Source organism: Salmo trutta, chromosome 36, assembly GCF_901001165.1.
Source record: "Salmo trutta chromosome 36, fSalTru1.1, whole genome shotgun sequence".
NCBI lineage: Eukaryota > Metazoa > Chordata > Actinopteri > Salmoniformes > Salmonidae > Salmo > Salmo trutta.
Genome location: NC_042992.1, coordinates 18,632,657 through 18,660,029, shown reverse-complemented (window position 1 = coordinate 18,660,029; position 27,373 = coordinate 18,632,657). Strand labels below are relative to the sequence as shown.

Here is a 27,373-nt window from a genome sequence, read left to right as displayed (position 1 = left end):
CAGGATGCACATTTCTGTTTGAAGGTTACAGCTATACAGCTTAATTGCAGCTATACAGTTTGCAATTACAGCTATACAGTTTGTAGCTACAGCTATACAGTTTGCAGCTACAGCTCTACAGTTTGTAGCTACAGCAATACAGTTTGTAGCTACAGCTATACAGTTTGTAATTACAGCTATACAGTTTGTAGCTGCAGCTATACAGTTTGTAAGTACAGCTATACAGTTTGTAGCTACAGCTATACAGTTTGTAGCTGCAGCTATACAGTTTGTAATTACAGCTATACAGTTTGTAGCTGCAGCTATACAGTTTGTAATTACAGCTATACAGTTTGTAGCTACAGCTATACAGTTTGTAGCTACAGCTATACAGTTTGTAATTACAGCTATACAGTTTGTAGCTACAGCTATACAGTTTGTAATTACAGCTATACAGTTTGTAATTACAGCTATACAGTTTGTAGCTACAGCAATACAGTTTGTAGCTACAGCTATACAGTTTGTAGCTACAGCTATACAGTTTGTAATTACAGCTATACAGTTTGTAGCTACAGCTATACAGTTTGCAATTACAGCTATACAGTTTGTAGCTACAGCTGTACCTGTTGAACGTTGATGCCGGATGCCTGATGTCAGTGATTGAATGGGCTGCTCTCTACATTGACGTGGGAAATTAGATTTCCAATGCGCTCCTTTCAAAGCTATGTCTGTGTTGGTCAATTTGTTGCTTTCATTTTCTATTGACAATGTCACTTGCCCATGGAGAGGGATTTGTCATTGATCTGTGTGTGTGTGTGTGTGTGTGTGTGTGTGTGTGTGTGTGTGTGTGTGTGTGTGTGTGTGTGTGTGTGTGTGTGTGTGTGTGTGTGTCTGCGTGTCTGCGTGTGTGTACGTGTGCGTGTTTGTCTCTCTGTTTCTGTCTCTGTCACAGGGACGGTCCGGACCAGAGCTCCCCCCAGATCGGTCAGTTCAGTGGGAACACAGCTCTGGAGTCGGTCTACAGCACCTCCAACCAAATCCTCATTAAGTTCCATAGCGACTTCAGCGGCAGCGGATTCTTCGTGCTCAGTTACCATGGTGAGCACTTAATCTGAGAGATGGGCATGGGAGAGAGAGAGAAACATAAAGGACAATACAGAGACAAAGATGGAGATCAAAGGAGATAGGGAAGGAGAGTGAGGGAGTGAGAGAGAAAGATCAATGGCCTGAAAGGCAGCAGAGTGAAGCTCCTAGTCCTCCTCTTCCTCCTCTTCATCCTCCTCCTCATCTTCCTCATCCTCATATTCATCCTCCTCCTCTTCCTCTTCCGCTACCTTCTCATCCTCCTCCTCCTCTTCTTCTTCTTCCGCTTCCTCCTCCTCTTCATGCCCCCTGACTGCCTTGGGCCTCTGACACGCATGGCAGCCAGTACTCATTATTGGCTCAGCTCATTTTCATAGTCAATTAAATCCTGACTTATTGCACTTCGATGCCTCTCTCCCTTCTGACAGTGATAAATCAGTGAAGGTTTGTGGCTCTATACACATCGATTATTGACTACAGGCTGCACTCTGAGCAATGAGCACTCGACCAAATCTAGTTTTTCTATACAGCCATCCAGTCACATACTGTATTGTATACACACTGCTGAGCCAAACCAAGCCAATTATAGTAATAATAATAATAAGCTGGGCTGTACTGGGCAGGCCTGGTTACACATCCATTATAGTTGCTGAAACAGGGCTGGGAAGTAGAATGTGAAAAGATACTATCCGAGCCAGCACTGTATGTCTGATTGGCATTATAGTGTAAATCACTTCTTTATAAGAATAAAAATACCTCAGCCAGCTCAGTCCGGTTCAGGTCGGCCTTATAGTGTAAATCAGTCATTCCAGTTCTCTATAAAGCTGGTGCTGGTTTACAGTAGCCTCTCTCTATGGATTGACCGATTCCACACAAGGCTGCTCTTACACTGATTGTTGACACGGTGCTACTGGAATAAACAGATTTATCAGCCCAATAGCAAAGCCCCTGTTATTCTGCTACAGCCAGCATTTATGACCTAACTACAAGTGCTTATCGATCGTGGCCTGTATCAAACGTCTCTTCCTGTTAACCAGTCTGCCTCGATTGCGGACGGTGTGGTGGCTTAAAAGGAACTCCAATCACTTTACTATAACAGTTGAGGTGCTTAACTGTCACTTTAGTTTCAGCTCTGTCCAAATGGAGTATGGGTAAACTGCAGGCTTTGAGTTTGATACAGTATGGATCAACAGTCGCTGTTGGTTGATTACAGTTATTAAACAATGTTTAATTTGTCGGTCAGATGTTCAAAGGTAATGGAGAACTATTTGATGAATACTATTATTATCATTATTATTCATCTGTACTTCGATCCCTATAGTCTAATAAAGCAATCCCTAACCGCATATCTGGTCTGTTGCTCCTCTCTGAATGTACTAGACTAGAGAGAAAACGCAGCAATGTTTCTCTATATTTACATGGATTTGGCATGGGAATTACTCTGCTTCTGTAATGAGTTTAGCTTTGATTTATTTTAAAAGAGCCACCGAGTAAGAGAGACAATTTTATTTCCCCTTAGTGAACACTCTGCTTTGCTGTGAATTAACCAAGATTTATATAACATTTATTATTAGTAAAATATATTAATTTACTTTATTAGAATGTCCTCAACTGTCCTCAACTGTCAAGTAATCAGATTATAGTCTATAGCCGGTTTATTCATGTAGTTTGCAGTCCAGACTTACAAATAAAAATGTTTTCATTTCGGTCACATCAAAGATTGGCCGGGGGTAAATAGATGGAATATGATTATCTTTATGAATAATCTTCAACAAGCAAAATGCAAAACTGTCACTTTTTCCAATTCTGTTAAGAGAGTATTTAAGTTGAAAAATTGCATAGTTATTCAGGACATTATGCAGGCATCATGATTTGATGACTCAATTCCCAGAGCCCACTAGTTTTGACCGGTGATTATCTTCATTGTTCACAGTAACCACGTTTCCAGCCACAGTTTTTAGGTAGTAAAGTCAAACTGTATTAAAAAAAATCACGACAACTGTGATGGAAACAGGAAGTTTCGGTACAATTTCATCAATGCAGGCAGATAATTTGTACGTTCAACATGGTGAGCTCTTTTTGTGTCTGTAAAATGGCGGTGGAAACGCCTTTATGCACAAATATAAATATAAAAACCATCATATGGAAGTAAACTTGGAGTCACGTGATTATATGGTGTGTGGTCCTCCCATTACGACTCGGAAAGCATGCAGTTTATAATACTACAGATGAAATGCATTATGATGAACTTCATGCTCCTTTCCAATAAATATTGAGGGTCTTATTCTGGTGACATGATGATCGACGCTTGACTGCCGTTTGACAAATACAAATATTCCTTCACTTATCCATAATCATCTCACCGTGTAAACTAGCCTACCCACACAGCCTATCCGCACTGTGTCTGCGAGCTGTTGGTTAGACCAAGGTAGGCACATTTGCTATTTAACGTAACGGTTTTTGTGACAAAACTATCGGTAGAGTTGAAAATACGATGGAAACACATTGAACTTTAGATTTTTATTCTGTACATGAAACTTAAGCGAAAAATACTATTTTGTGTGCACTATGTCATCACGTACTGATTTTTATAAGTCAGTTTGGTGGAAACACCACTGGTGGGAAAATGTGCATACTTTCTTTATGCAGATTTTAGAATATTTGCATGAAAATCTGTCGCCAATTGGATGGAAACCTAGTTAGTGTAGATAAATCCCACGAGGGAAATACATAGAGGAAGCTAAGTCATGTTTTCCTCCTTTTTATTGAGCTCTTTTGTGAGAACTACACTCTTAGAAAAAGGTGCTATCTAGAACCTAAAGGGATCTTCGACTGTCCCCAAAGGAGAACCCTTTGTAGAACCCTTTTTGGTTGCAGGTAGAACCATTTCTACAGAGAGATCTACATGGAACCCAAAAGGGTTCTAACTGGAACCCAAAAGGGTTATCCTATGGGAACAGCTAAATAACCTTTTTGTACCCTTTTTTCTAAGAGTGCATCAGTCTCTCATGGGGACATAGAAAGTAGCTGTCAGCGTCATTGACTCTTCATAGCTTTCGCTTCAATTGCCAATACATACAAACACACGCACACATATTCTCCAACTTCACAGTCACACACACACACACACACAAACACACACACACACACACACGCAACCCCCTCACCCACTAGCGCCCACCCACACACACACACATACACAACCCTCTCACCCCCTAACGCCCACATATACACATGCTCCCCCCTCATCCCTCTACCCCCTCCCCTGTTCCCTCTGTGCTCTCTCTCCTTCCTCTCCCTGCAGAGCCTCCAAAGGAATCTTATTAATCAGCTAGCACATTGAACAGGAGCCACATGGTAAGTGGCTCTCGCTACTTAATTTGTTTTATTCTAGCGACCAGCATCGTCTGGAGCCAAAGCTCCTGTTCTCTATTAGAGAAAGCTGACTTCCTCCCTCCTCTCCTCTGTCTACTCTGTTAGCTGGGGTGTATTCATTAGTGCACACAGCAGCAAACCATATCAAGAGTTTCTTATTGGACAAATAAAGGTAGGTCCCTCCCAGTTTCGTTTTGTTGGCTTCTGTTTGTTTCCCAGTGAATACATCCCTGTTCATGCCTGGGAGAAAAATAAGTACTGTGTATCAGACCTGGGTTCAAATACTATTTGAAATCTTTCACATATTTTGAGGGTTTGCTTTAGCCTGCCTGGAGAGCCAGGTGGGTGGGGTTTGCGTTTTTGAGACGTCTGCCTGGTTGTGCCAGGGATGGGGATTGGTACAAATAGCCCACTGTGTTATTCCTGATAATTAATGCACCAATTAAGACGGTGAAACGGTTCCCACAATTAACAAATGTTGATGTGCTTCAGCCTTTCTATATATACTGGAAGAGAGAGGGAGAGAGTCAGGCAGTAATTCCTATATAGTGATTCCCTAGATACAGTGAGGGAAAAAAGCATTTGATCCCCTGCTGATTTTGTACGTTTGTCCACTGACAAAGAAAGGATCAGTCTATAATTTTAATGGTAGGTTTATTTGAACAGTGAGAGACAGAATAACATTAAAAAAATCCAGAAAAACGCATGTCAGAAATGTTATAAATTGATTTGCATTTTAATGAGGGAAATAAGTATTTGACCCCCTCTCAATCAGAAAGATTTCTTGCTCACAGGTGTCTTTTATACAGGTAACGAGCTGAGATTAGGAGCACACTCTTAAAGGGAGTGCTCCTAATCTCAACTTGTTACCTGTATAAAAGACACCTGTCCACAGAAGCAATCAATCAATCAGATTCCAAACTCTCCACCATGGCCAAGACCAAAGAGCTCTCCAAGGATGTCAGGGACAAGATTGTAGACCTACACAAGACCATCGTCAAGCAGCTTGGTGAGAAGGTGACAACAGTTGGTGCGATTATTCGCAAATGGAAGAAACAAAAGAACTGTCAATCTCCCTCGGCCTGGGGCTCCATGCAAGATCTCACCTTGTGGAGTTGCAATGATCAGCCCAGAACTACACGGGAGGATCTTGTCAATGATCTCAAGGCAGCTGGGACCATAGTCACCAAGAAAACAATTGCTAACACACTATGCCGTGAAGGACTGAAATCCTGCAGCGCCCGCAAGGACCCCCTGCTCAAGAAAGCACATATGCATGCCCGTCTGAAGTTTGCCAATGAACATCTGAATGATTCAGAGGACAACTGGGTGAAAGTGTTGTGGTCAGATGAAACCAAAATGGAGCTCTTTGGCATCAGCTCAACTCGCCGTGTTTGGAGGAGGAGGAACGCTGCCTATGACCCCAAGAACACCATCCCCCCCGTCAAACATGGAGGTGGAAACATTATGCTTTGGGGGTGTTTTTCTGCTAAGGGGACAGGACAACTTCACCGCATCAAAGGGACGATGGACGGGGCCATGTACCATCAAATCTTGGGTGAGAACCTCCTTTCCTCAGCCAGGGCATTGAAAATGGGTCGTGGATGGGTATTCCAGCATGACAATGACCCAAAACACATGGCCAAGGCAACAAAGGAGTGGCTCAAGAAGAAGCACATTACGGTCCTGGAGTGGCCTAGCCAGTCTCCAGACCTTAATCCCATAGAAAATCTGTGGAGGGAGCTGAAGGTTCGAGTTGCCAAACGTCAGCCTCGAAACCTTAATGACTTGGAGAAGATCTGCAAAGAGGAGTGTGACAAAATCCCTCCTGAGATGTATGCAAACCTGGTGGCAAACTACAAGAAACGTCTGACCTCTGTGATTGCCAACACAAGGGTTTTGCCACCAAGTACTAAGTCATATTTTGCAGAGGGGTCAAATACTTATTTCCCTCATTAAAATGCAAATCAATTTATAACATTCTTGACATGCGTTTTTCTGGATTTTTTTGTTGTTATTCTGTCTCTCAATGTTCAAATAAACCTACCATTAAAATTATAGACTGGTCATTTCTTTGTCAGTGGGCAAATGAACAAAATCAGCAGGGGATCAAATACTTTTTTCCCTCCTTGTATAGTAGTGAGCTACTTTTGACCAGAGCCCTATGGTGAATAGGGTGCTATTTGAAGCGCAGACCAGTTGAGTTATGCTCTAGTTAGCTCCAGTACTTCATAGTATTCGCGTACCTATTGTATTTTTAGCAGCATGCTACACTTTCAATGTATTTGGTGCATGATAGATTACCTTCAAATATTACTCAATAGTTCATTATGATGAATGATCAATGGCTGTTTTTTATTTTCCCTCCTGGTTTGTGTTGGCATGACACTGTCAGGTAATGGGTGTAGTCTGGCTCTGCAGTCCTGAAAGATGTTGGCTGTAAAATTCAATGGTAATATGGTAATATTTCCCTTTGTCTTGGTAATATTTCCTGTTACCTTATATAATCCTGTCATTAGCAGTGATTTCTCAGATTGTGTGTGTGTGTGTGTGTGTGTGTGTGTGTGTGTGTGTTCATGTGTGTTTGAGAGGGTCTATGTGTGTCTGTGTCTGTATGTCTCTCCGTCCGTGCATTTGCGTGTGCTTGTGTGTGTAGAGTGTAATATCTCTCCCTGGGCACAGCTCCAACCTGTATCACCTTATTTTATCCTGTCATTATCGCCAGCTAGCAGCGTTCGCTTTCTTCAGATCGTTAGCAGTGCGTCGGTCCCAGCACAGCCCAGTTTGTCCGCTCTATTGATTCCCAAAAGGTACACTGGGCTTATCTGATGCCCTTAACACTGTCGTGATCACGTTGCTGCTGAATTAATTGTTATGCAGCCAGGTGGAGGAGGTGTGGAATCTGATATTTTTTCCATTTACGCTTAACCTTTCAAACGTCAGTTTTTCCTCCTCCCCAATGCTGATGCTCTTTTGTCCAGACATGGGAAATCAATGGAGATCTGTGATTTTGCAAGTGGGTCAGCGGTAGTGGTGGCACAGGTGGGGTGATGGGCTTTGCATTACTGTTGAGTTTAGCAGATACCCACGTTCAAACCATCAACAGGAATAACCAAGAAGAGATCAAAATATTATTCATTTAATTCCATGTTCGATAGAATACAAAACAGTGCCAGTGCAGTAAGTGCTTAACAAAAAAGGGCATTACTACTTTTGCATTACTGTTGAAATTTTCTTTACAACTTTTTTCTTCTCTTCTTTCTTCCTCCTTCTTCCTTCTTCCATCTTCCTCCTTCTTTCTTCTTCCTTCTTCTTCCTCCTTCTTCCTTCCTCCTCTTTCTTCTTCTTCCTTCTTCCTTCTCCTTCATTCTTCCTTCTTCCTTCTTCTTCCTTCCTTCCTCCTTCTTCTTCATCTTCTTCTTCCTTCCTCCTTCTTCCTTCTTCCCACTTCTTTTTCCTCCTTCTTCCTTCTTCTTCCTCCTTCCTTCTTTCTCCTTCTCCCTCCTTCTTCCTTCTTCTTCCTTCTTCTTCTTCCTTATTACTCCTTCTTATTCTTCTTCCTCCTTCACCCTTCGTACTTCTCACTTCTTCCTCCTTCCTTCTGCTACCTCCTTCTTCCTGCTTCTTCTTCCTTTTTCTTCTTCCTTCTTCTTCCTTCTTCCTCCTGCTTCTTCTTCCTCTTTCTTCCTCCTTCTTCCTCCTTCTTCCTCCTCCTTCTTCCTTCCTCCTTCTTCATCCTTCTTCATGCTTCTTTCTCCTTCTTCCTATTCTAGCGTACCAGCTGAGGATCTGCCAGGCGCCCCCTGAGGTCGCTAACGCTGATATACTCATGGAGGACGGGGAGCTTGAAATAGGTAAGGCGTCCACCTTTAGTTCAATCCCAGAATGTTCTCCCTTTTTCTAATGGATCGTCTGGGAGAGATTGGGCCTCCTCACTACTCTTCATACTTAGGACCAGGAGGTTTTTCTAACCACCTGACCTAACCAGGGAAAACTCTGGTGTTGTTAGGGTGCTAGGGTTCAATTCAATCTGTAATGCTGAAGCGTGTGATCAACATTTTTATTTAAAGATTTAGCTGACGTATGCAGTGTTTAACGTAGATGCCATCTCCGCTAACGCAGAAACATTGCCTTTAAATTTCAATCACGTTGTTACGTTGAACTTCAGCGATGCAGATTGAATGGAGCCCCTAATCGAGGATCAGTTGAGCTTTTTTAACTCAGAATTAATGAAGATTATATGGACGGGGGTGGGGATCAGCCACTCCTACTTTTGAGATGCTTTGTGAGTATTGGTCCTGGCCTTACTTCAGCTGCTGAAACTAGGAAACCAAAACCCTTACACAAGTACCATGTCCCTGTGTTTCACAACATTCCCCATGTCAGTCTCACCTCTGCTACAGTAAACATGCTGATGTACAATGTTAGCAGAGAGTATCGGTCATGGCTTAGAGAAGAGAGGGCAAGCCTCCTCCTGTATGTGTGACCCCCACTAATACCATGGATGGACTCACACATGCACACACATGCACACACAAAGACACACACACTCAGACTCACAGACACCTTGCTAGGACACACACATGCATACACACATCCGCACACACACACCCTGCTAGACACACAGGGTTATTTCTGCTTTGCCGTGGTATTAATGGTGAGTTAGCAACTAGCTCTGTGATTGGTGGGTATCAATGAGTGAGTTAGCAACTAGATCTGTGATTGGTGGGTGTGAAAGTGGGTGATCACAGTGGCTGAGATGGATTCACCTTGCCCAGTAACAAGGCCCAAAGACTGTCGTGTGTGCGTATGTGTGTGTGTGTCTGTGCACGTGGTTGTGTGTACTGTAGCAGCCCTGTACAGAATACTAAAACCAATATCATCCATCATCATCTGTGACATGGCCCTCTGCTGCTTTTTAAAGATATCAGATGGCTTCTAAAAAGACTAGAATGTTTCAGTAGATGATGGTGATGACGAAGAGCATAACTTTTACATTTTAGTCATTTAGCAGACGCTCTTATCCAGAGCGCCTGCATACATTTTCATACATTTCTCTCCGTACTGGTCCCCCGTGGGAATCGAACCCACAACCCTGGTGTTGCAAACACCATGCTCTACCAACTGAGCCACACGGGACCTACCTTTTGATCTTCAACACCATTTATTCTTGGTTGCACTAACACTAATACTCCTGCGATACTCATACTTCAGGAACCATGGTTTATTTTGCATTATATACTGGGCGGTTCGCCCCCTGAATGCTGATTGTCTGAAAGCCGTATACCACGGGTATGACAAAATATAACTTTGTACTGTTCTAATTACGTTTGTAACTAGTTTATAATAGTAGTAAGACACCTCGGGTGTTTGTGGTATATGGCCAATATACCACAGCTGTTGGCTGTATCCAGGCACTCCGCATTGTGTTGTGTTAAGAACAGCCCTTAGCTGTGGTATATTGGCCATATACCACACCCCCTCGTGCCTTATTGCTTAATTATAAAGTCTTGAAGTGTCCTACCCAGGCTAGAACTCACTCATCAACAGTGTTCAACCTTGGATGTTTGGGAATGTCACCCCATCCGTCTCAGGTATCTGCTGTCCTTCTTAATTAAACAACTGCTTCATCTGAGTGCATCTACACTCTTCGAAAAAAGGTTGCCAAAACGGTTCTTTGGTTGTCCCCATAGGAGAACCCTTTTTGATTCCAGGTAGAACCCTTTTTCGTTCCCGGTAGAACTCTTTTGTGTTCTATGGAACTCAAAAGAATTCTACATGGAACCAAATGAGTTCTACCTGAAACCAAAAAGGGTTCTTCAAAGGGTTCTCCTATAGGTTATTTTTCTGAAGATTGTACAGTAGGCTACACACTCTCTCTTTCTTTGTCTCTCTCTTTCTTTCTCCCTCTTTCTTTCTCTCTCTCTCTCTTTCAGACACATGCTAACTTGTCTTTTTCACTTTCTGCTCCATTCAACCCTTCTCTCTCTCTCTCTCTCTCTCTCTCTCTCTCCTCTCAACATTCCCTCTCTTTGGTATTTCTCCTCTTCCTCCTCCTCCTTACAGGTGACATCCTCCGGTACCGCTGCCATCCTGGCTTCACCCTGGTGGGGAGTGAGATCCTGACATGCAGGCTGGGGGAGAGACTTCAGATGGACGGGCCTCCTCCCACATGTCAAGGTGTGTGTGTGTGTGAGCGCGTGCATGCGTGTGTGTGTGTGTGTGTGTGTGTGTGTGCGTTCCTTCGTGCGCATATGTGTGCGCAAGTGCGAGCCTGCGAGTGTGTGGGTGCGCGTGTGCACTCTTGCGTGTGTGGCAGCTGTAATTAAAATGGTTTAGTCATTAGATGTTGTGCTGCTGTGATGCGTTTTGCCCAGCTCTGTCACAGCCCCTCGTGTTTCCTGTCTTCTCTTCCAGTTATGTTTCTGTGTCGTCCCTCTCGCTGTGTTTAGTGGCCTAAACAGCTGTTGTCATTAATCTTTTATGGTGCCATATTTCTCTCCTCGATCCCATTGGTGGGACTCACTTTGTCAGGATTTGTCCTGATAATCTACCTGAAAAATATGTTAAACCTGGAAACTCGATGCATCATGGCATCATTCACAGCCTGCGTCCCAAATGGCACGCTATTGCCTACATAGTATATTACTTTTGCTCTTGTCAAAAATAGTGCACTATGTAGGGAATAGGGTGACATTTGCAGTCACAGTATTTTGCAACCGGAACTGGAACTCGATCAAAACCAACTCCCAGGCGTGTGTTAAAAATAGAAAGAAGTAGAGCTGAAAGTTTTCACATAACTTTGAAGTTAATTTACAGTACCAGTCAAGAGTTTGGACACACCTACTCATGCAAGAGTTTTTCTTTACTTGTACTATTTTCTACATTGTAGAAGACATCAAAACTATGAAATAACACATATGGAATCATGTAGTAACCAAAAAAGTGTTAAACAAATCAAAATATATTTTATATTTGAAATTCTTCAAAGTAGCCACCCTTTGCCTTGATGACAGCTTTGCACACTCTTGGCATTTTCTCAACCAGTTCCATGAGGTAGTCACCTGGAATGCATTTCAATTAACAGGTGTGTCTTCTTTCCTTCTTTATGCGTTTGAGCCAATCAGTTGTGTTGTGACAAGGTAGGGGAGATATACAGAATGTAGACCTATTTGGTGGAAGACCAAGTGCATATTTTTGCAAGAACAACTTAAATAAGCAAAGAGAAATGACAGTTCATCATTACTTTAAGACATGAAGGTCAGTAATGTTTAGATTTTTAGATTTTAGATTCTTCAAAGTAGCCACCCTTTGCCTTGATGACAGCTTTGCACACTCTTGGTATTTTCTTAACCAGCTTCACCTGGAATGCTTTTCCAACAATTCCCACATATGCTGAGTACTTGTTGGCTGCTTTTCCTTCACTCTGCGGTCTAACTCATCCCAAACCATCTCAATTGGGTTGAATTCGGGTGATTGTGGAGGCCAGGTCATCTGATGCAGCACTCCATCACTCTCCTTCTTGGTCAAATAGCCCTTACACAGCCTGGAGGTGTTTTCGGTCATTGTCCTGTTGAAAAACAAATGATAATTCCACTAAGCGCAAACCATATGGGATGGCGTATCGCTGCAGAATGCTGTTGTAGCCATGCTACATGCTACAAGTGTGCCTTGAATTCTAAATAAATCACTGACAGTGTCACCAGCAAAGCACCCCCACACCATCACACCTCCTCCTCCATGCTTCACAGTGGAACCACATATGTGGAAATCGTCCGTTCACCTACTCTGCTTCTCACAAAGACACAGCGGTTGGAACCAAAAATCTCTAATTTTGACACATCAGACCAAAGGACAGATTTCAACCAGGGCGGCAGGTATCCTAGTGGTTAGAGCGTTGGCCAGTAACCAAAAGGTTGCTGGATCAAATCCTGAGCTGACAAGGTAAAAATCTGTCGTTCTGCCCCTGAACAAGGCAGTTAAGTCACTGTTCCCTGTAGGCCATCATTGTAATTAAGAATTTCATCTTAACTGACTTGCCTAGTTAAATAAAGGTTAAATAAAAATAATTTCCATTGCTTGTGTTTCTTGACCCAAACAAGTCTCTTATTCTTGTTGGTATCCTTTAGTAGTGGTTTCTTTGCAGCAATTCAGGCCTTATTCACACAGTCTCCTCTGAACAGTTGAGATGTATCTTTTACTTGAACTCTGTGAAGCATTTATTTGGGCTGCAATCTGAGGTGCAGTTAACTTCTATGGACTAGGTGGGACACAGCCATTGAAATATCAGGACGGAAAATTCAAAAACAACAAAATGTCATAATTCAACTTTCTCAAACATACAACTATTTTACACAATTTTAAAGATAAACTTGTCGATTAATCTAACCACATTGTCCGATTTCAAAAAGGCTTTACAGTGAAAGCAAAACATTAGATTATGTTAGGAGAGTACATAGACAAAAATAATCACACAGCCATTTTCCAAGCAAGGACATGTGTCAATAAATCCCAAAACACAGCTAAATGAAGTATTAACCTTTGACAATCTTCATCAGATGACACTCCTAGGACATTATGTTACACAATACATGTATGTTTTGTTCGATAAAGTTTATATTTATATCCAAAAACAGCATTTTACATTGCCGCGTGATGTTCAGAAAATGTATTCCCACCAAAACGTCCGGTGAATGTGCACATCAATTTACAAAAATACTCATCATAAACGTTGACAAAATATATAACAATTATTTTAAGAATTATAGATAGACTACCCCTGGATGCAACCGCTGTGTCAGATTTTAAAATAGCTTTACGGAGAAAGCACATTTTTCAATATTCTGAGTACATAGCTCAGCCATCACGGCGAGCTATTCAGACACCCGCCAAGTTCAGGGCAACCTAAACTCAGAATTAGTATTAGAAATATTCTCTTACCTTTGCTGATCTTCGTCAGAATGCACTCCCAGGACTGCTACTTCCACAAGAAATGTTGTTTTTGTTCCAAATAATCCATATTTATGTACAAATACCTCTGTTTTGTTTGTGCGTACAGATCACTTATCCAAAGGGTAACGCGCGAGCGTGGAACAAGAGACGTAAAGTCAATGTTCCAATACCGTACTTAGAAGCATGTCAAACGCTGTTTAAAATCAATCTTTATGGTATTTTTAACGTAAAATTGGGATAATATTCCAACCGGACAATAGCATATTCATTCAAGAAGAAAAAGAAGGAGGGGTGCGCTCGCGGGACCGAGCATATACAATCCCTTTGTTGCCAGGCAGTCCACTCAGAAATAGAGCTCCTATTATCTGCCCAGTGACAGGAAAATGCTCAAACCACTTTCTGAAGGCTTTAGACAGCCAATGGAAGCCTTAGGAAGTGCAACGTCCCCCACAGACACTGTAGTTTCGATAGAGAATCAAAAGAACTACAATTCTCAGACTTTCCACTTCCTGCTTGGAATTTTCTCAGGTTTTTGCCTGCCATATGAGTTCTGTTATACTCACAGACACCATTCAAACAGTTTTAGAAACGTCAGAGTGTTTACTATCCAAATCTAATATGCATATTGTAGTTTCTGGGCCAGAGTAGTAACCTGTTTAAATTGGGTACGTTTTTTATCCGGCCGTGAAAATACTGCCCCCTAGCCCAGACAGGTTAACTGTAATGAACGTATCCTCTGCAGCAAAGGTAACTCTGGGTCTTTCTTTCCTGTGGCGGTCCTCATGAAAGCCAGTTTCATCATAGCGCTTGATGTTTTTTTGCGACTGCACTTGAAGAAACTTTCAAAGTTCTTGAAATATTCTGCATTGACTGACCTTCATGTCTTAAAATTATGATGGACTCTCGTTTCTCTTTGCTTATTTGAGCTGTTCTTGCCTTAAAACCTCTTACATCTACACGTTCCGCTAGCGGAACGTCTGCTCCAATATCCAATGATGGGCGGGGCGCGAAATACAAACTCCTCTAAAATCCGAAAACTTCCATTTTTCAAACATATGACTATTTTACAGCTATTTAAAGACAAGACTCTCCTTTATCTAACCACACTGTCCGATTTCAAAAAGGCTTTACAGCGAAAGCAAAACATTAGATTATGTCAGCAGAGTACCCAGCCAGAAATAATCAGACACCCATTTTTCAAGCTAGCATATCATGTCACATAAACCCAAACCATAGCTAAATGCAGCACTAACCTTTTATGATCTTCATCAGATGACACACCTAGGACATTATGTTATACAATACATGCATGTCTGTTCAATCAAGTTCATATTTATATCAAAAAACTGCTTTTTACATTAGCATGTGACGTTCAGAACTTGCATTCCCACCGAACACTTCCGGTGATTTTACTAAATTACTCACGATAAACGTTCACAAAAAGCATAACAATTATTTTAAGAATTATAGATACAGAACTCCTCTATGCACTCGATATTTCCGATTTTAAAATAGCTTTTCGGATGAAGCACATTTTGCAATAATCTAAGTACATAGCCCAGCCATCACGGGCTAGCTATTTAGACACCCAACCAGTTTAGCCTTCACCAAAATCACATTTCCTATAAGAAAAATGTTCTTACCTTGCTTGTTCTTCGTCAGAATGCAGTCCCAGGACTTCTACTTCAATAACAAATGTAGGTTTGGTCCCAAATAATCCATCGTTATGTTCCATCAAGACGTTTTGTTCGTGCGTTCTAGACACTATCCCAACGCTAAATCTCGGCCACGAGCATGACGCAGAATGTGACAAAAAAATTCTAAATATTCCATTACCGTACTTCGAAGCATGTCAACCGCTGTTTAAAACCAATTTTTATGCAATTTATCTCGTAGAAAAGCGATAATATTCCGACCGGGAATCTGCCTGTCTGTATACTGAGGGAAAAACCGAAAGCCGGGGGCAGGGCGGGTCGCGAGCGTAAGGCTTAGTCCACTGAGTGACCACTTAGCTTTTGCTCTCCTTTGTTTCAGCCAGGGCTTTGAATTACGTCATTCCTGTTTTTCCCGGGCTCTGAGACTCCATTGGAGACGTGGGAAGTGTCACGTAACAGCAGAGATCCTTAGTTTTTGGGAGAGATGTCAAACAAAGAAAATAAAAGGTCTGACAGAAGCATCTCAGGTTTTTGCCTGCCATAGGAGTTCTGTTATACTCACAGACACCATTCAAACAGTTTCAGAAACTGTGGAGTGTTTTCTCTCCAAAGCTAATAATTATATGCATATTCTAGTTTCTGGGCAGGACTAATAATCAGATTAAATCGGGTACGTTTTTTATCCAGCCGTGAAAATACTGCCCCCTAGCCATAAGAGGTTAATATGGACTTGGTATTTTACCAAATAGGGACATTTTCTGTATACCACCCCTACCTTGTCACAACACAACTGATTGGCTCAAACACATAAAGAAGGAAAGAAATTCAAAAAATGTACTTTTAACAAGGCACACCTGTTAATTGAAATGCATTCCAGGTGACAACCTCATGAAGCTGGTTGAGAGAATGCCAAGAGTGTGCATAGCTGTCATCAAGGCAAAGGTTGGCTACATTGAAGAATCTCAAATACAAAATATATTTGAATTTGTTTAACCTCTGGACGGGCTCCGTCCCGTATCAACATCCAGCGAAAAATCGCCATTTTCTTTACAAAATGTAATTTTTATTTTTTTCAAATATAGGACTATTGTATATCGTTTTATAGATACACCTCTCCTGAATCGAACCACGTTGTCCGATTTCAAAAAGGCTTTACAGCAAAAGCAAAACATAGGAGTATATCGTAAAAGTAGCCACATAGCCATTTTCCGACCAACCACATGCATCACAAATAACCAAAAAACAGCTAAATGCAGCACTAACCTTTGACAATCTTCATCAGATGACACTCCTAGGACATCATGTTACACAATACATGCATTCTTTTGTTCGATAAAGTTCATATTTATATATAAAAACAGCATTTTACATCGGCGCGTGACGTTGACTAACTATTTTCCCTCAAATGCATCCGGTGAAACAGCGCTACAATTTACTAAATTACTATTCGAAAACATTTTTAAAATGTAATATTGTCATTCTAAGATTTATAGATTAACATCTCTTGAAAGCACCTGTAATGCCAGATTTAAAAATAACTTTACTGGGTAATCACACTTTGCGATAAAAGGGGATGCGATACTCAGATAAATAGGCTACCGTTACACGTCAGCACCATCTTGGAACAATCGCATATCAAATCTACTCTTGTATACTATTGTCAATAATCCCTTACCGTTGATTATCTTCATCAGAAGGCACTTCCAGGAAACCCAGGTCCACAACAAATGTATTTTCGTTCAAAAAAGTTAATCCTTTATGTCCCAATAGCTTGTTGTTGTTAGCGCGTTCTGAAGGCTGCTCCAAAAGTACCGTCTGCCGCGGGACTTCTCTCTCAACAAAATAGATTTTTTTTAATTTAAGTTTGTTCAAACATGTCAAACGTTGTATAACATAAATCTTTAGGTCCTTTTTCAACCAGAGCTCCAATAAGATTCAAGGGGGACGGTTGCATTGTCTTTCTAAACGTTTCGAAAGGGGAGGGTAGCCAGGGGCACCGGCGTCATAATGGTGATGGCCCTCTCCATGTGACCACTTTCCACAGATTCTCATTCTGTCAGTTTTCACAGTAGGAGACTCAAACCACTTTGTAAAGACTGGGGACATCTAGTGGAAGCAATAGGAAGTGCTCAATGAACCATAGCTCACGGTGTGATTTATAGGCAAAGTGATTAAGTTGAGTCCGCAATTCAGAATTCCACATCCTGTTACGATCTGTCTCGGGGTTTTGACTGCCATATGAGTTCTGTTATACTCACAGACACCATTCAAACAGTTTTAGAAACTTTAGGGTGTTTTCTATCCACAAGTATTAATTATATGCATATCCTAGCTTCTGAGTTTGATTAGGAGGCCGTTTAACCTCTATGGGACCGGCGGGACGAATTTGTCCCACCTACGTAACAGCCAGTTGAATACTGTGGCGCGATTTTCAAAACCTTTGAAATGCTATTACTTCAATTTCTCAAACATATGACTATTTTACAGCTATTTAAAGACAAGACTCTCGTTAATCTAAGCACACTGTCCGATTTCAAAAAGGCTTTACAACGAAAGCAAAACATTAGATTATGTCAGCAGAGTACACAGCCAGAAATAAACAGACACCCATTTTTCAAGCTAGCATATAATGTCACATAAACCCAGAAGACAGCTAAATGCAGCACTAACCTTTGATGATCTTCATCAGATGACACACCTAGGACATTATGTTATACAATACATGCATGTCTGTTCAATCAAGTTCATATTTATATCAAAAACCAGCTTTTTACATTAGCATGTGACGTTCAGAAAAAGCATACCCCCCGCAAACTTCCGGGGAATTTACTAACAATTTACTAAATTACTCACGATAAACGTTCACAAAAAGCATAACAATTATTTTAAGAATTATAGATACATTACTCCTCTATGCACTCGATATGTCCGATTTTAAAATAGCTTTTCGGATGAAGCACATTTTGCAATATTCTGAGTAGATAGCCCGGCATCACAGGGCTAGCTATTTAGACACCCACCAAGTTTAGCACTCACCAAAATCACATTTACTATAACAAAAATGGTCTTACCTTTCCTGTTCTTCATCAGAATGCACTCCCAGGACTTCTACTTCAATAACAAATGTAGGTTTGGTCCCAAATAATCCATAGTTATGTTCCATCAGCGACGTTTTGTTCGTGCGTTCTAGACACTAGCCCAATGGTAAATAACGGTCGTGCGCATGGCGCATAACGTGACAAAAGATTTCTAAATATTTCATTACCGTACTTCGAAGCATGTCAACCGCTGTTTAAAATCAATTTTTATGCCATTATTCTCGTAAAAAAAGCGATAATATTCCGACCGGGAATCTGCAATTAGGTAAACAGCCGAAGGAAAATACTGCACGGGGTCGAATCGGGCACGCGCCTAATTCCATTGTCCTCTGATGGGCCACTTGGAAAAGGTGATAATGTGTTTCAGCCTGAGGCTGCCTCGTCATCGTTCAGGTTTTTCCCGGGCTCTGAGAGCCTATTGGAGCCGTAGGAAATGTCACGTTACAGCTAAGATCCTGACTCTTCAATAAACAGAAGCAAGAACAACAACACCTTGTCAGACAGGTCACTTCCTACATGAAATCTTCTCAGGTTTTTGCCTGCCATAGGAGTTCTGTTATACTCACAGACACCATTCAAACAGTTTTAGAAACGTTAGGGTGTTTTCTATCCAAAGCCAATAATTATATGCATATTCTAGTTACTGGGCAGGAGTCGTAACCAGATTAAATCGGGTACGTTTTTTATCCGGATGTGAAAATACTGCCCCCTAGCCCAAAGAAGTTAAAATGGCCACAATTTTTTTTTTTTTATCGCTGTAGCGCCCCCTATCCTAGGCGACCGTCAAGAGGTTAACACTTTTTTTGATAACTACATGATTCCATATGTGTTATTTCATAGTTTTGATGTCTTCACTATTATTCTACAGTGTAGAAATAGTAAAAACAAATAAAAACCCTTGAATGAGTAGGTGTGTTCAAACTTTTGACTGTTACTGTATATAAATATATTGTCTGTGTAATAAATAAGGAGAACCTGTAAAGTATGGGGTGGTTCTTTTCTCGGCATAATGTAACCACTCCTTTTATTGTTTTGCTTCTTGGCCGAATGTGTTTACTTAGTTTAGTGAGTATTGTCTCTTGGGTGACCACTGAATAAATTACATGTATCAAAAGTTACAGAATCCACCTCTAACATACATTTTGTCTGTTGTTATGTGCCCACCCAGTGCAATGCCCGGCCCACGATGTAAGGTTTGACTCTACTGGAGTAATCCTGAGTCCAGGCTACCCTGAAAGCTACCCAAACCTGCAGATGTGTATCTGGACCATCAATGTAGAGAAGGGCTACAACATCACACTGTACTTCGAGTCCTTCCAGACCGAGAGGGAGTTCGACATCCTAGAAGTCTTTGATGGTAGCTACAGTAGCATTACACTAGCCTGGTCCCATAACTGTTTCTGCTGTCTTGCCAACTCATTACAGCACAAACAGATCTGGGACCAGGCTAGCATTGCACACTGTGATGTTTTTTAACCTGTTCTGCTTTTGCTCAGAGTTGTGTTGTGTTCAAACTGTCTACTTTTTATTTTTTATTTATTTAACCTTTATTTTATCAGGTAAGTTGACTGAGAACACATTCTCATTTACAGCAACGACCTGGGGAATAGTTACAGGGGAGAGGAGGGGGATGAATGAGCCAATTGTAAGCTGAACATTGTGGGCTGCAGTGGCATTGTAAATGTAATCTTTAGTGAATTGAGTTTGGAGAATTTGGGAATGAAATGGCTGGAAGTGTCAGTATTAAATGCAAGGCCTACAGAACTTTGTATGACCTCCCTTTGAATGAATGCAACAACATGAATGTGAAGCAACCACAATACCACTGAACACATTTAGATTAATGCTGTAATGTCTAAAAGGCCTTTGTGATGAACAATGTTCAGCCTCTCTTCTCACAGCTAAAGATTAAAGATGCTCAAAAAAAATTGGAATAGTTCGCCTAATTTCAGTTTATGAGACAAAACAAGCAAGTATAGTGTAGAGAATCATTATACTATCTAAAGCGCTGTGAAATATTTTTTTAATAACCAAACATATTGTATTTTCAGTTGTTTGAAGCTGGTATACAAAACCGAAAGTCAAAGAAGCCAAAACTAAACTTAAGAACGGGAAGCATAGAAATAGCTTGCATAGAGCAGATCCACCACTTCTCAGACTTGCTTTCAATTAGAATGACAGATTAATAACGCACATTTATGTGAATTTAGTTGGGTCGCCCAAAAAGTTACATATTGCAGCTTTAATACAATGTTACTGAAGCTGTAATTCTTTCTTAGCCTTGTAAATGTATGATTTTCAACACAAATACACAAAAATCTGCCTTATTGTTAGCATCCTCTCTTTCCTCTCTCTCTCTCTCTCTCTCTCTCTCTCTCTCTCTCTCTCTCTCTCTCTCTCTCTCTCTCTCTCTCTCTCTCTCTCTCTCTCTCTCTACAGGTCCCAGTACTAACAGTCAGACTCTGGCCACCTTCAGCGGTGACGTCTCCGCGCCCTACAACATCACTACGACCGGACACCAGCTCACACTGCGCTGGTCCTCCGACCACGGCACCAACAAGAAGGGCTTCCGTATCCGCTATGTTGGTGAGTATCAAAGTATGTATCCATTTAAATCACTCTTATTCACTTGCACGTTTATGTCTTTTGAGAGTGAGTATTGCGGAGTGAGTGTGTGTTTGTGTACGTGCTTGCTTGCATGTGTGTGTGACAGTGGGATAATTATAACAAAGTAGATAATCTAAAAACTTGCATGTGGAATAGTGTGGTTGTACTCAATATTTGTCTGTCTTTCCTTGAGGTTTTGAAGAATTAACAGTATTGATGCATTTACATACACTGTCATGGAGGTTAGCCCATTGTTGAGGTTCAGAGCACAGTAAATAGATAGGGCACAGTTACCAGCACAGTAAATAGATTTTGCTCTAAGCTATGCACTCATTCTCTGACTGGCTAAAACCATGGGCCTAGTGCTGCTCTCTCATATCTTGGTGCTACTACAGATGTCAGTGCAGATGTCAGTCGGGGCCTGGGGACCCTAAACAAGCACAGAGCTGGGTCACACTTTGCTGAGCAGGCAGGCGGGCCAGGGACAGACAGGGCCTGACCAGGTCAAGTGTTGGTCAGAGCTGACAGCCAGTCTGTCCCTAATAGTCCTGAGTAAGACATAGCTTTGTCTCAGACTACACAGCTTTTTCCAAATGTGACAACAGACGCTGCACTAAGACCCCCAAGGCACAAGACACCTATGGTCTCCCCAGACTGTGATGCCGACGGCGATAACACCATGTGAAAAGCTAAAGGAGTAGTAGTAAGACAGCACAAAGCAGTATTAGGACTAGACTGCAGTATTAGGATCACACTGCAGTATTAGGACTAGACTGCAGTATTAGGAATGGACTGCAGTATTAGGACTAGACTGCAGTATTAGGACCAGACTACAGTATTAGGACTAGACTGCAGCATTAGGGCTAGACTGCAGTATTAGAACTAGACTGCAGTATTAGAACTAGACTGCAGTATTAGGACTAGACTGCAGTATTAGGACTAGACTGCAGTATTAGGACTAGACTGCAGTATTATGACTAGACTGCAGTATTAGAACTAGACTGCAGTATTAGGACTAGACTGCAGTATTATGACTAGACTGCAGTATTAGAACTAGACTGCGGTATTAGGACAAGACTGCAGTATTAGGGCTCGACTGCAATATTAGGACTAGACTGCAGTATTAGGGCTAGACTGCAGTATTAGGCTAACTCTGCAGTATTAGGACAAGACTGCAGTATTAGGACAAGACTGCAGTATTAGGACAAGACTACAGTATTAGGACAAGACTGCATTATTAGACAAGACAGCAGCATTAGGCTAAGACTGCAGTATTATAACTAGACTGCAGTATTAGCACTAGACTGCAGTATTAGGACTAGACTGCAGTATTAGGACTAGGCTGCAGTATTAAGACTAGGCTGCAGTATTAGGGCTAGACTGCAGTATTAGTGCTTGACTGCAGTATTAGTACTAGACTGCAGTATTAGGCAAGACTGCAGAATTAGGCCTAGACTGCCGTATTAGGACTAGACCGCCGTGTTAGGACTAAACTGCAGTATTAGGACTAGACTGCAGAGTTAGACAATAATGCAGTATTAAGACAAGACTGCAGTATAACGACAAGACTGCAGTATTAGGACTAGACTGCAGTATTAGGGCTAGACTACGGTATTAGGGCTAGACTGCAGTATTAGGGCTAGACTGCAGTATTAGGCTAAGACTGCAGTATTAGGACAAGACTGCAGTATTAGGACAAGACTGCAGTATTAGGACAAGACTGCAGTATTAGACAAGACTGCAGTATTAGGGCTAGACTGCAGTATTAGGGCTAGACTGCAGTATTGGGCAAGACTGCAGTATTGGGACTAGACTACAGCATTAGGACTAGACTGCAACATTAGGCAAGACATCAGTAATAGGCAAGACTGCAGAATTAGGACTAAACTTCCGTTTTATGACTAGACTGCAGAATTAGACAAGACTGCAGTATTAGGACAAGACTGCAGAGTAAGGACAAGACTGCAGTATTAAGACTAGACTGCAGTATTAGGACTAGACTGCAGTATTAGGGCTAGACTGCAGTATTAGGGCTAGACTGCAGTGTTAGGGATAGACTGCAGTATTAGGACTAGACTGCAGTATTAGAACTAGACTGCAGTATAAGGACTAGACTGCAGTATTAGGCTAGACTGCAGTATTATGGCTAGACTGTCACGACTTCCGCCGAAGTCGGTCCCTCTCCTTGTTCGGGGCGGCGTTCGGCGGTCGACGTCACCGGCCTTCTAGCCATCGCCGATCCACTTTTCATTTTCCATTTGTTTTGTCTTTGTTTTGCACACCTGGTTTCAATTCCCCAATTACATGTTCATTATTTAACCCTCTGTTTTCCCCATGGTTTTTGTGCGTGTTTGTTTTATGTATTTCGGTCCTTTTGTGTGGGCTTGGTATTACTACATGTACTTGGTAATTTTGAGTAAAGTTACTTTTATTACTCATCTCTGCTGTCCAGCGCCTGCCTCCTCCGCACCAGCTACACCCAGACCTTTACATAGACTGCAGTATTAGGGAAAGACTGCAGTATAAGGATAAGTCTACAGTATTAATACTAGACTGCAGTATTAGGACTAGACTGCAGTATTAGTGTTAGACTGCAGTATTAGGGTTAGACTGCAGTATTAGGGCTAGACTGCAGTATTAGGTCTAGACTGCAGTGTTAGGACTAGACTGCAGTATTAGAACTAGACACAGTATTAGGACTAGACTGCAGTATTAAGGCTAGGCTGCAGTATTAGGACTAGGCTGCAGTATTAGGACTAGACTGCAGTATTAGAGCTAGACTACGGTATTAGGCTGCAGTATTAGGGCTAGGCTGCAGTATTAGGACTAGACTGCAGTATTAGGACTAGACTGCAGTATTAGGACTAGACTGCAGTATTAGGGCTAGACTGCAGTATACGGACTAGACTGCAGTATTAGGCTAAGACTGCAGTATTAGGCTAAGACTGCAGTATTAGGCTAAGACTGCAGTATTAGGCTAAGACTGCAGTATATGGGCTAAGACTGCAGTATTAGGACTCGACTGCAGTATCAGGACTAGATTGCGGTAATAGGACTAGACTGCTGTATTAGGACAAGTCTGCGGTAATAGGACTAGACTGCAGTATTAGGACAAGTCTGCGGTAATAGGACTAGACTGCAGTGTTAGGACAAGACTGCAGTGTTAGGACAAGACTGCAGTGTTAGGACAAGACTGCAGTATTAGGACTAGACTGCAGTATTAGGACTAGACTGCAGTATTAGGAATGTAGCTTGTGAGGAACAACAAGACTAAGGCTAGGGAAGTCCAAACATTCCCAGAGTAAGGACGTGGCTGCAAGGCCATACCAATAATTTTTATAGAGGTTTTTGTGATTGAGTAGCCATAGCAACATCCCTTTTCATCTCCACTTCCATTATCTAAGTATATTCATCTCTTCAGGAAGATACCTAATCGCTGATTTTCTACAGAAATGCAATCTCTATTTTTATCAGAGAAACAGACCAAAAATCTCAATCATTATTGCTTTTTGATGTGACCGATGCATCAATAAATAGTTTGGCCTAACACTCTGTCTTTACTTTTGCTTTCACATTATAAGATGTTGTTCTTGAGCTGCCTCGTCGTGTTTGTTCTGCTGTGTATAACCCAGTTACATTTCTGATACTTTTTCCAAATAATAACGGCCATTGTGCAAATGACTCCCTGCCTCAGAGATTGCTGGTATCTCATAACATGGAGTCATGCAGCTGAGGGAACTAGTAATTTGGCACTCAGTATGTGCGTCAAGAGATTTGCTGGGGGATAACTTCCTCGCTTGTTTAAGTATGCAAGATATTTGTAGTAAATCTGCTTTGAAGTGTTGTGACGCTCAAGCTAGGGTTTAGCATCACTCTCTCTCTCTCCTCTCTCTCACTCTTCCTCTCTCTCTCACTCTTCCTCTCCCTTTTCCTCTCCCCCTTCCTGACAAAATCTGCGTCTTTCTATTCTGCATCCTCTCCATAACTCTGTCTCAGAGCCCATTTCTTTCTTTATCTCCTTCGCTCTCTCTCTCTGTCTTTTCCTCTCTCTCTCTCTCTCTCTCTCTCTCTCTGTCTTTTCCTCTCTCTCTCTCTCTCTCTCTCTCTCTCTCTCTCCTCTCTCTGTCTTTTCCTCTCTCTCTCTCTCTCTCTCTCTCTCTCTGTCTTTTCCTCTCTCTCTCTCTCTCTCTCTCTCTGTCTTTTCCTCTCTCTCTCTTCCTCTTTCTCCCTCCCTCTCTTTTCCTCTCTCTCTTTTCCTTTCTCTTTCTCTTTCTCTTTCTCTTTCTCTCTGTCTCCCTTCCTCTCTTCCTCTTTCTCTCTCTCTCTCTCACTATTTTCCTCTCTCTCTCTCTCTCTCTCTCTCTCTCTGTCAGCATGCTTTTCCTCTTTTATAATCTTCCTCAGTGAGATAATATGACAGAGTTGCTTTCTGCTCTGCATTCAATATATTTACATTTCCATACTACATACTAGGCAGGTAGCCTAGCGGTTAGAGTGTGAGGCCAAATACCTGAACCGACAAGGTGAAAAATCAGTCTGTGCCCATGAGCAAGGTACGTAGCCCTAATTTGCTCCAGGGGTGCCATACTACTATGGCTGCCCTGTAAAACAACTCATTTCACTGCACCTATCTTTTTATGTGCTACCATTGTTCACACACAATCAGACCAGTGCTTTTTAATTGTAGTTTAAATATGTATCTGAATGAATAAGGCATATACCTGAAAGTCAGAACTTGCTGTGTGAACTAGAATTGACACTCCCGGATGTGGGTTGACTTTGCCCTTCTACTGTAGTTATGAAAGTGACAAGTTGAGGTACATGCTTGGCCTTGTTATTCAGACTGCTCAGTTGAAGGAAATCAGAATGATTCAGAGCACTTTATAGTGCATTTAGATGGTGATCAAATGGAGAAGAGATATCACATGTTAGCCTGTGAACTCTTAATGTTTTTAAAGTTAGCCATTCTTTCCTAGTTGCTAGGTTAGTACTAGCCTGGATACCAGTCTGTTTGTGCCATCCTTTTCATGCAAAGGCAAGGAGTGGCATGATGGCACAAATGGACTGGTACCCAGGATAGATCAAAACAGTATGTAAAGCAGAAAGATAAAACATGTTTTTTTTTAACAAAAACAACATAGAGCGTAAAATGGAGGTCAGGAGGCTTTTTCTCACGAGGAGAAACTCTCTCCATTTAGTCTTCCAGGACATAGGACACCAACACACCTAGAATTAACCCTGTGTTGTGCTGACTTTGTAATTACTGTATGTACGTGTATGCTGAGTGTGGTGTGTGTCTCACGCCTGCCCACTGATTTGGTGTGACACAGTCTTCCTGTTCGTGCAGGGCTCAGGGCCAAGTGTCAACGCAGGAAGAAGCTGCACAGCATGCTTTTACATAACTACACTGAACTGAACTGTGAGAAGTGTTTAAACGTGTTAATGACAGAAAGAGTGATATTGATGTAATGGTATGTATATATATTGTACATACTGTACATATACTGCATATGTGTGGGGAAAATACAGTATATAAAACATTTACAAATGAATGCCTATGTAGCCTCACTGGTAGGCTATATATCAAGTAAAAACATTCACCCACACTTAGTTGAAATAATATGAAGATTATATGTGTTGTTACTCATGAGTAACAGTAGAAGTTAGTAGCTAGTTATAGTCAGAGCCTTATAGCTGTAGGTATTACAGTAATACAGCTCTGGTTATAACCACCAGGGTACTGTACTAGTGAGTTGACCTGTGTGTGTTTGTGTGTTTGTGTGTGTTATTGTTTGTCTCCCTCTTTCTGCCTCTCTCTCCCTCTCTCTCTCTCCCTCCCTCTCTCCCTCTCTCTCTCCCTCTCTCCCTCCCTCTCTCCCTCCCTCCCTCCCTCCCCCCCCCTCCCTCCCTCCCTCCCTCCTGCTCTCTCTCTCTGTCCCTCTCTCCCTCTCTCCCCACTCCCTCTCTCCCCCTCCCTCTATCTCTCTCTCTCTCTCTCTCTTTCCCTCCCTCCAGCCCTGTACTGCAGCACCCCAGACTCGCCCCTGCAGGGGTCCATCAGTAGCCAGACGGGTGGTCACCTCAACAGCCTAGTCCGCTGGGCCTGTGACCGGGGCTACCGCCTCATAGGGAACAGTACAGCCGTGTGCAGGAGGAACCCCTACGGATACTTTGACTGGGACTCTACCGTACCCGCCTGCCAAGGTGAGATCTTGGCCCATATTGACAAAGCGTCTCAGACTAGGAGTGCTGATCTAGGATTAGTTTTGCCTTTTAAGGTCATAATGAATAAGATTAGATAGACAGGAGAGACCTGATCCTAGATTCTACATGTTACTATATTACAATTTTCTAGGAATCCTGTTGTATGTACTTAGTGTATCACATGGATTTACATTTCTATAATAATTACTAACACTTATCTACCCCGACTTAGCTTTTTCTACATCAAATGTCAAGCAAATTTAACACATGAAAAGAGCCAAAATAGCAATAGATTTCTCCATCAATGTCTTTAAAATCATCACCAACTGGAGTTTACTCACGTCAGTCTCAACTCTCATTCTGGAAAAGCTATTTTCAGAAGCTTTTTACCTGTTACAAGCTGGGTTTTAACAGGAAAGC

The 27,373-nt window shown here is 41.8% G+C and overlaps 1 protein-coding gene across 2 annotated transcripts in view; it reads left to right on the top strand.

Annotated features, from left to right (window-relative positions):
* LOC115175584 (CUB and sushi domain-containing protein 3) overlaps positions 1–27,373 on the top strand; it is a 670,680-nt gene that overhangs the window by 536,614 nt on the left and 106,693 nt on the right. The window contains exons 44-49 of one of the 2 annotated variants that reach the window (XM_029734929.1): positions 932–1,077; positions 8,211–8,291; positions 10,504–10,617; positions 19,311–19,499; positions 20,582–20,728; positions 26,765–26,953. In XM_029734929.1, coding sequence (XP_029590789.1) covers positions 932–1,077; positions 8,211–8,291; positions 10,504–10,617; positions 19,311–19,499; positions 20,582–20,728; positions 26,765–26,953 — 866 coding nt within the window. Of the gene's footprint in view, positions 1–931; positions 1,078–8,210; positions 8,292–10,503; positions 10,618–19,310; positions 19,500–20,581; positions 20,741–26,764; positions 26,954–27,373 lie in introns of both variants that reach the window. The other variant, XM_029734928.1, reaches the window with a different exon arrangement.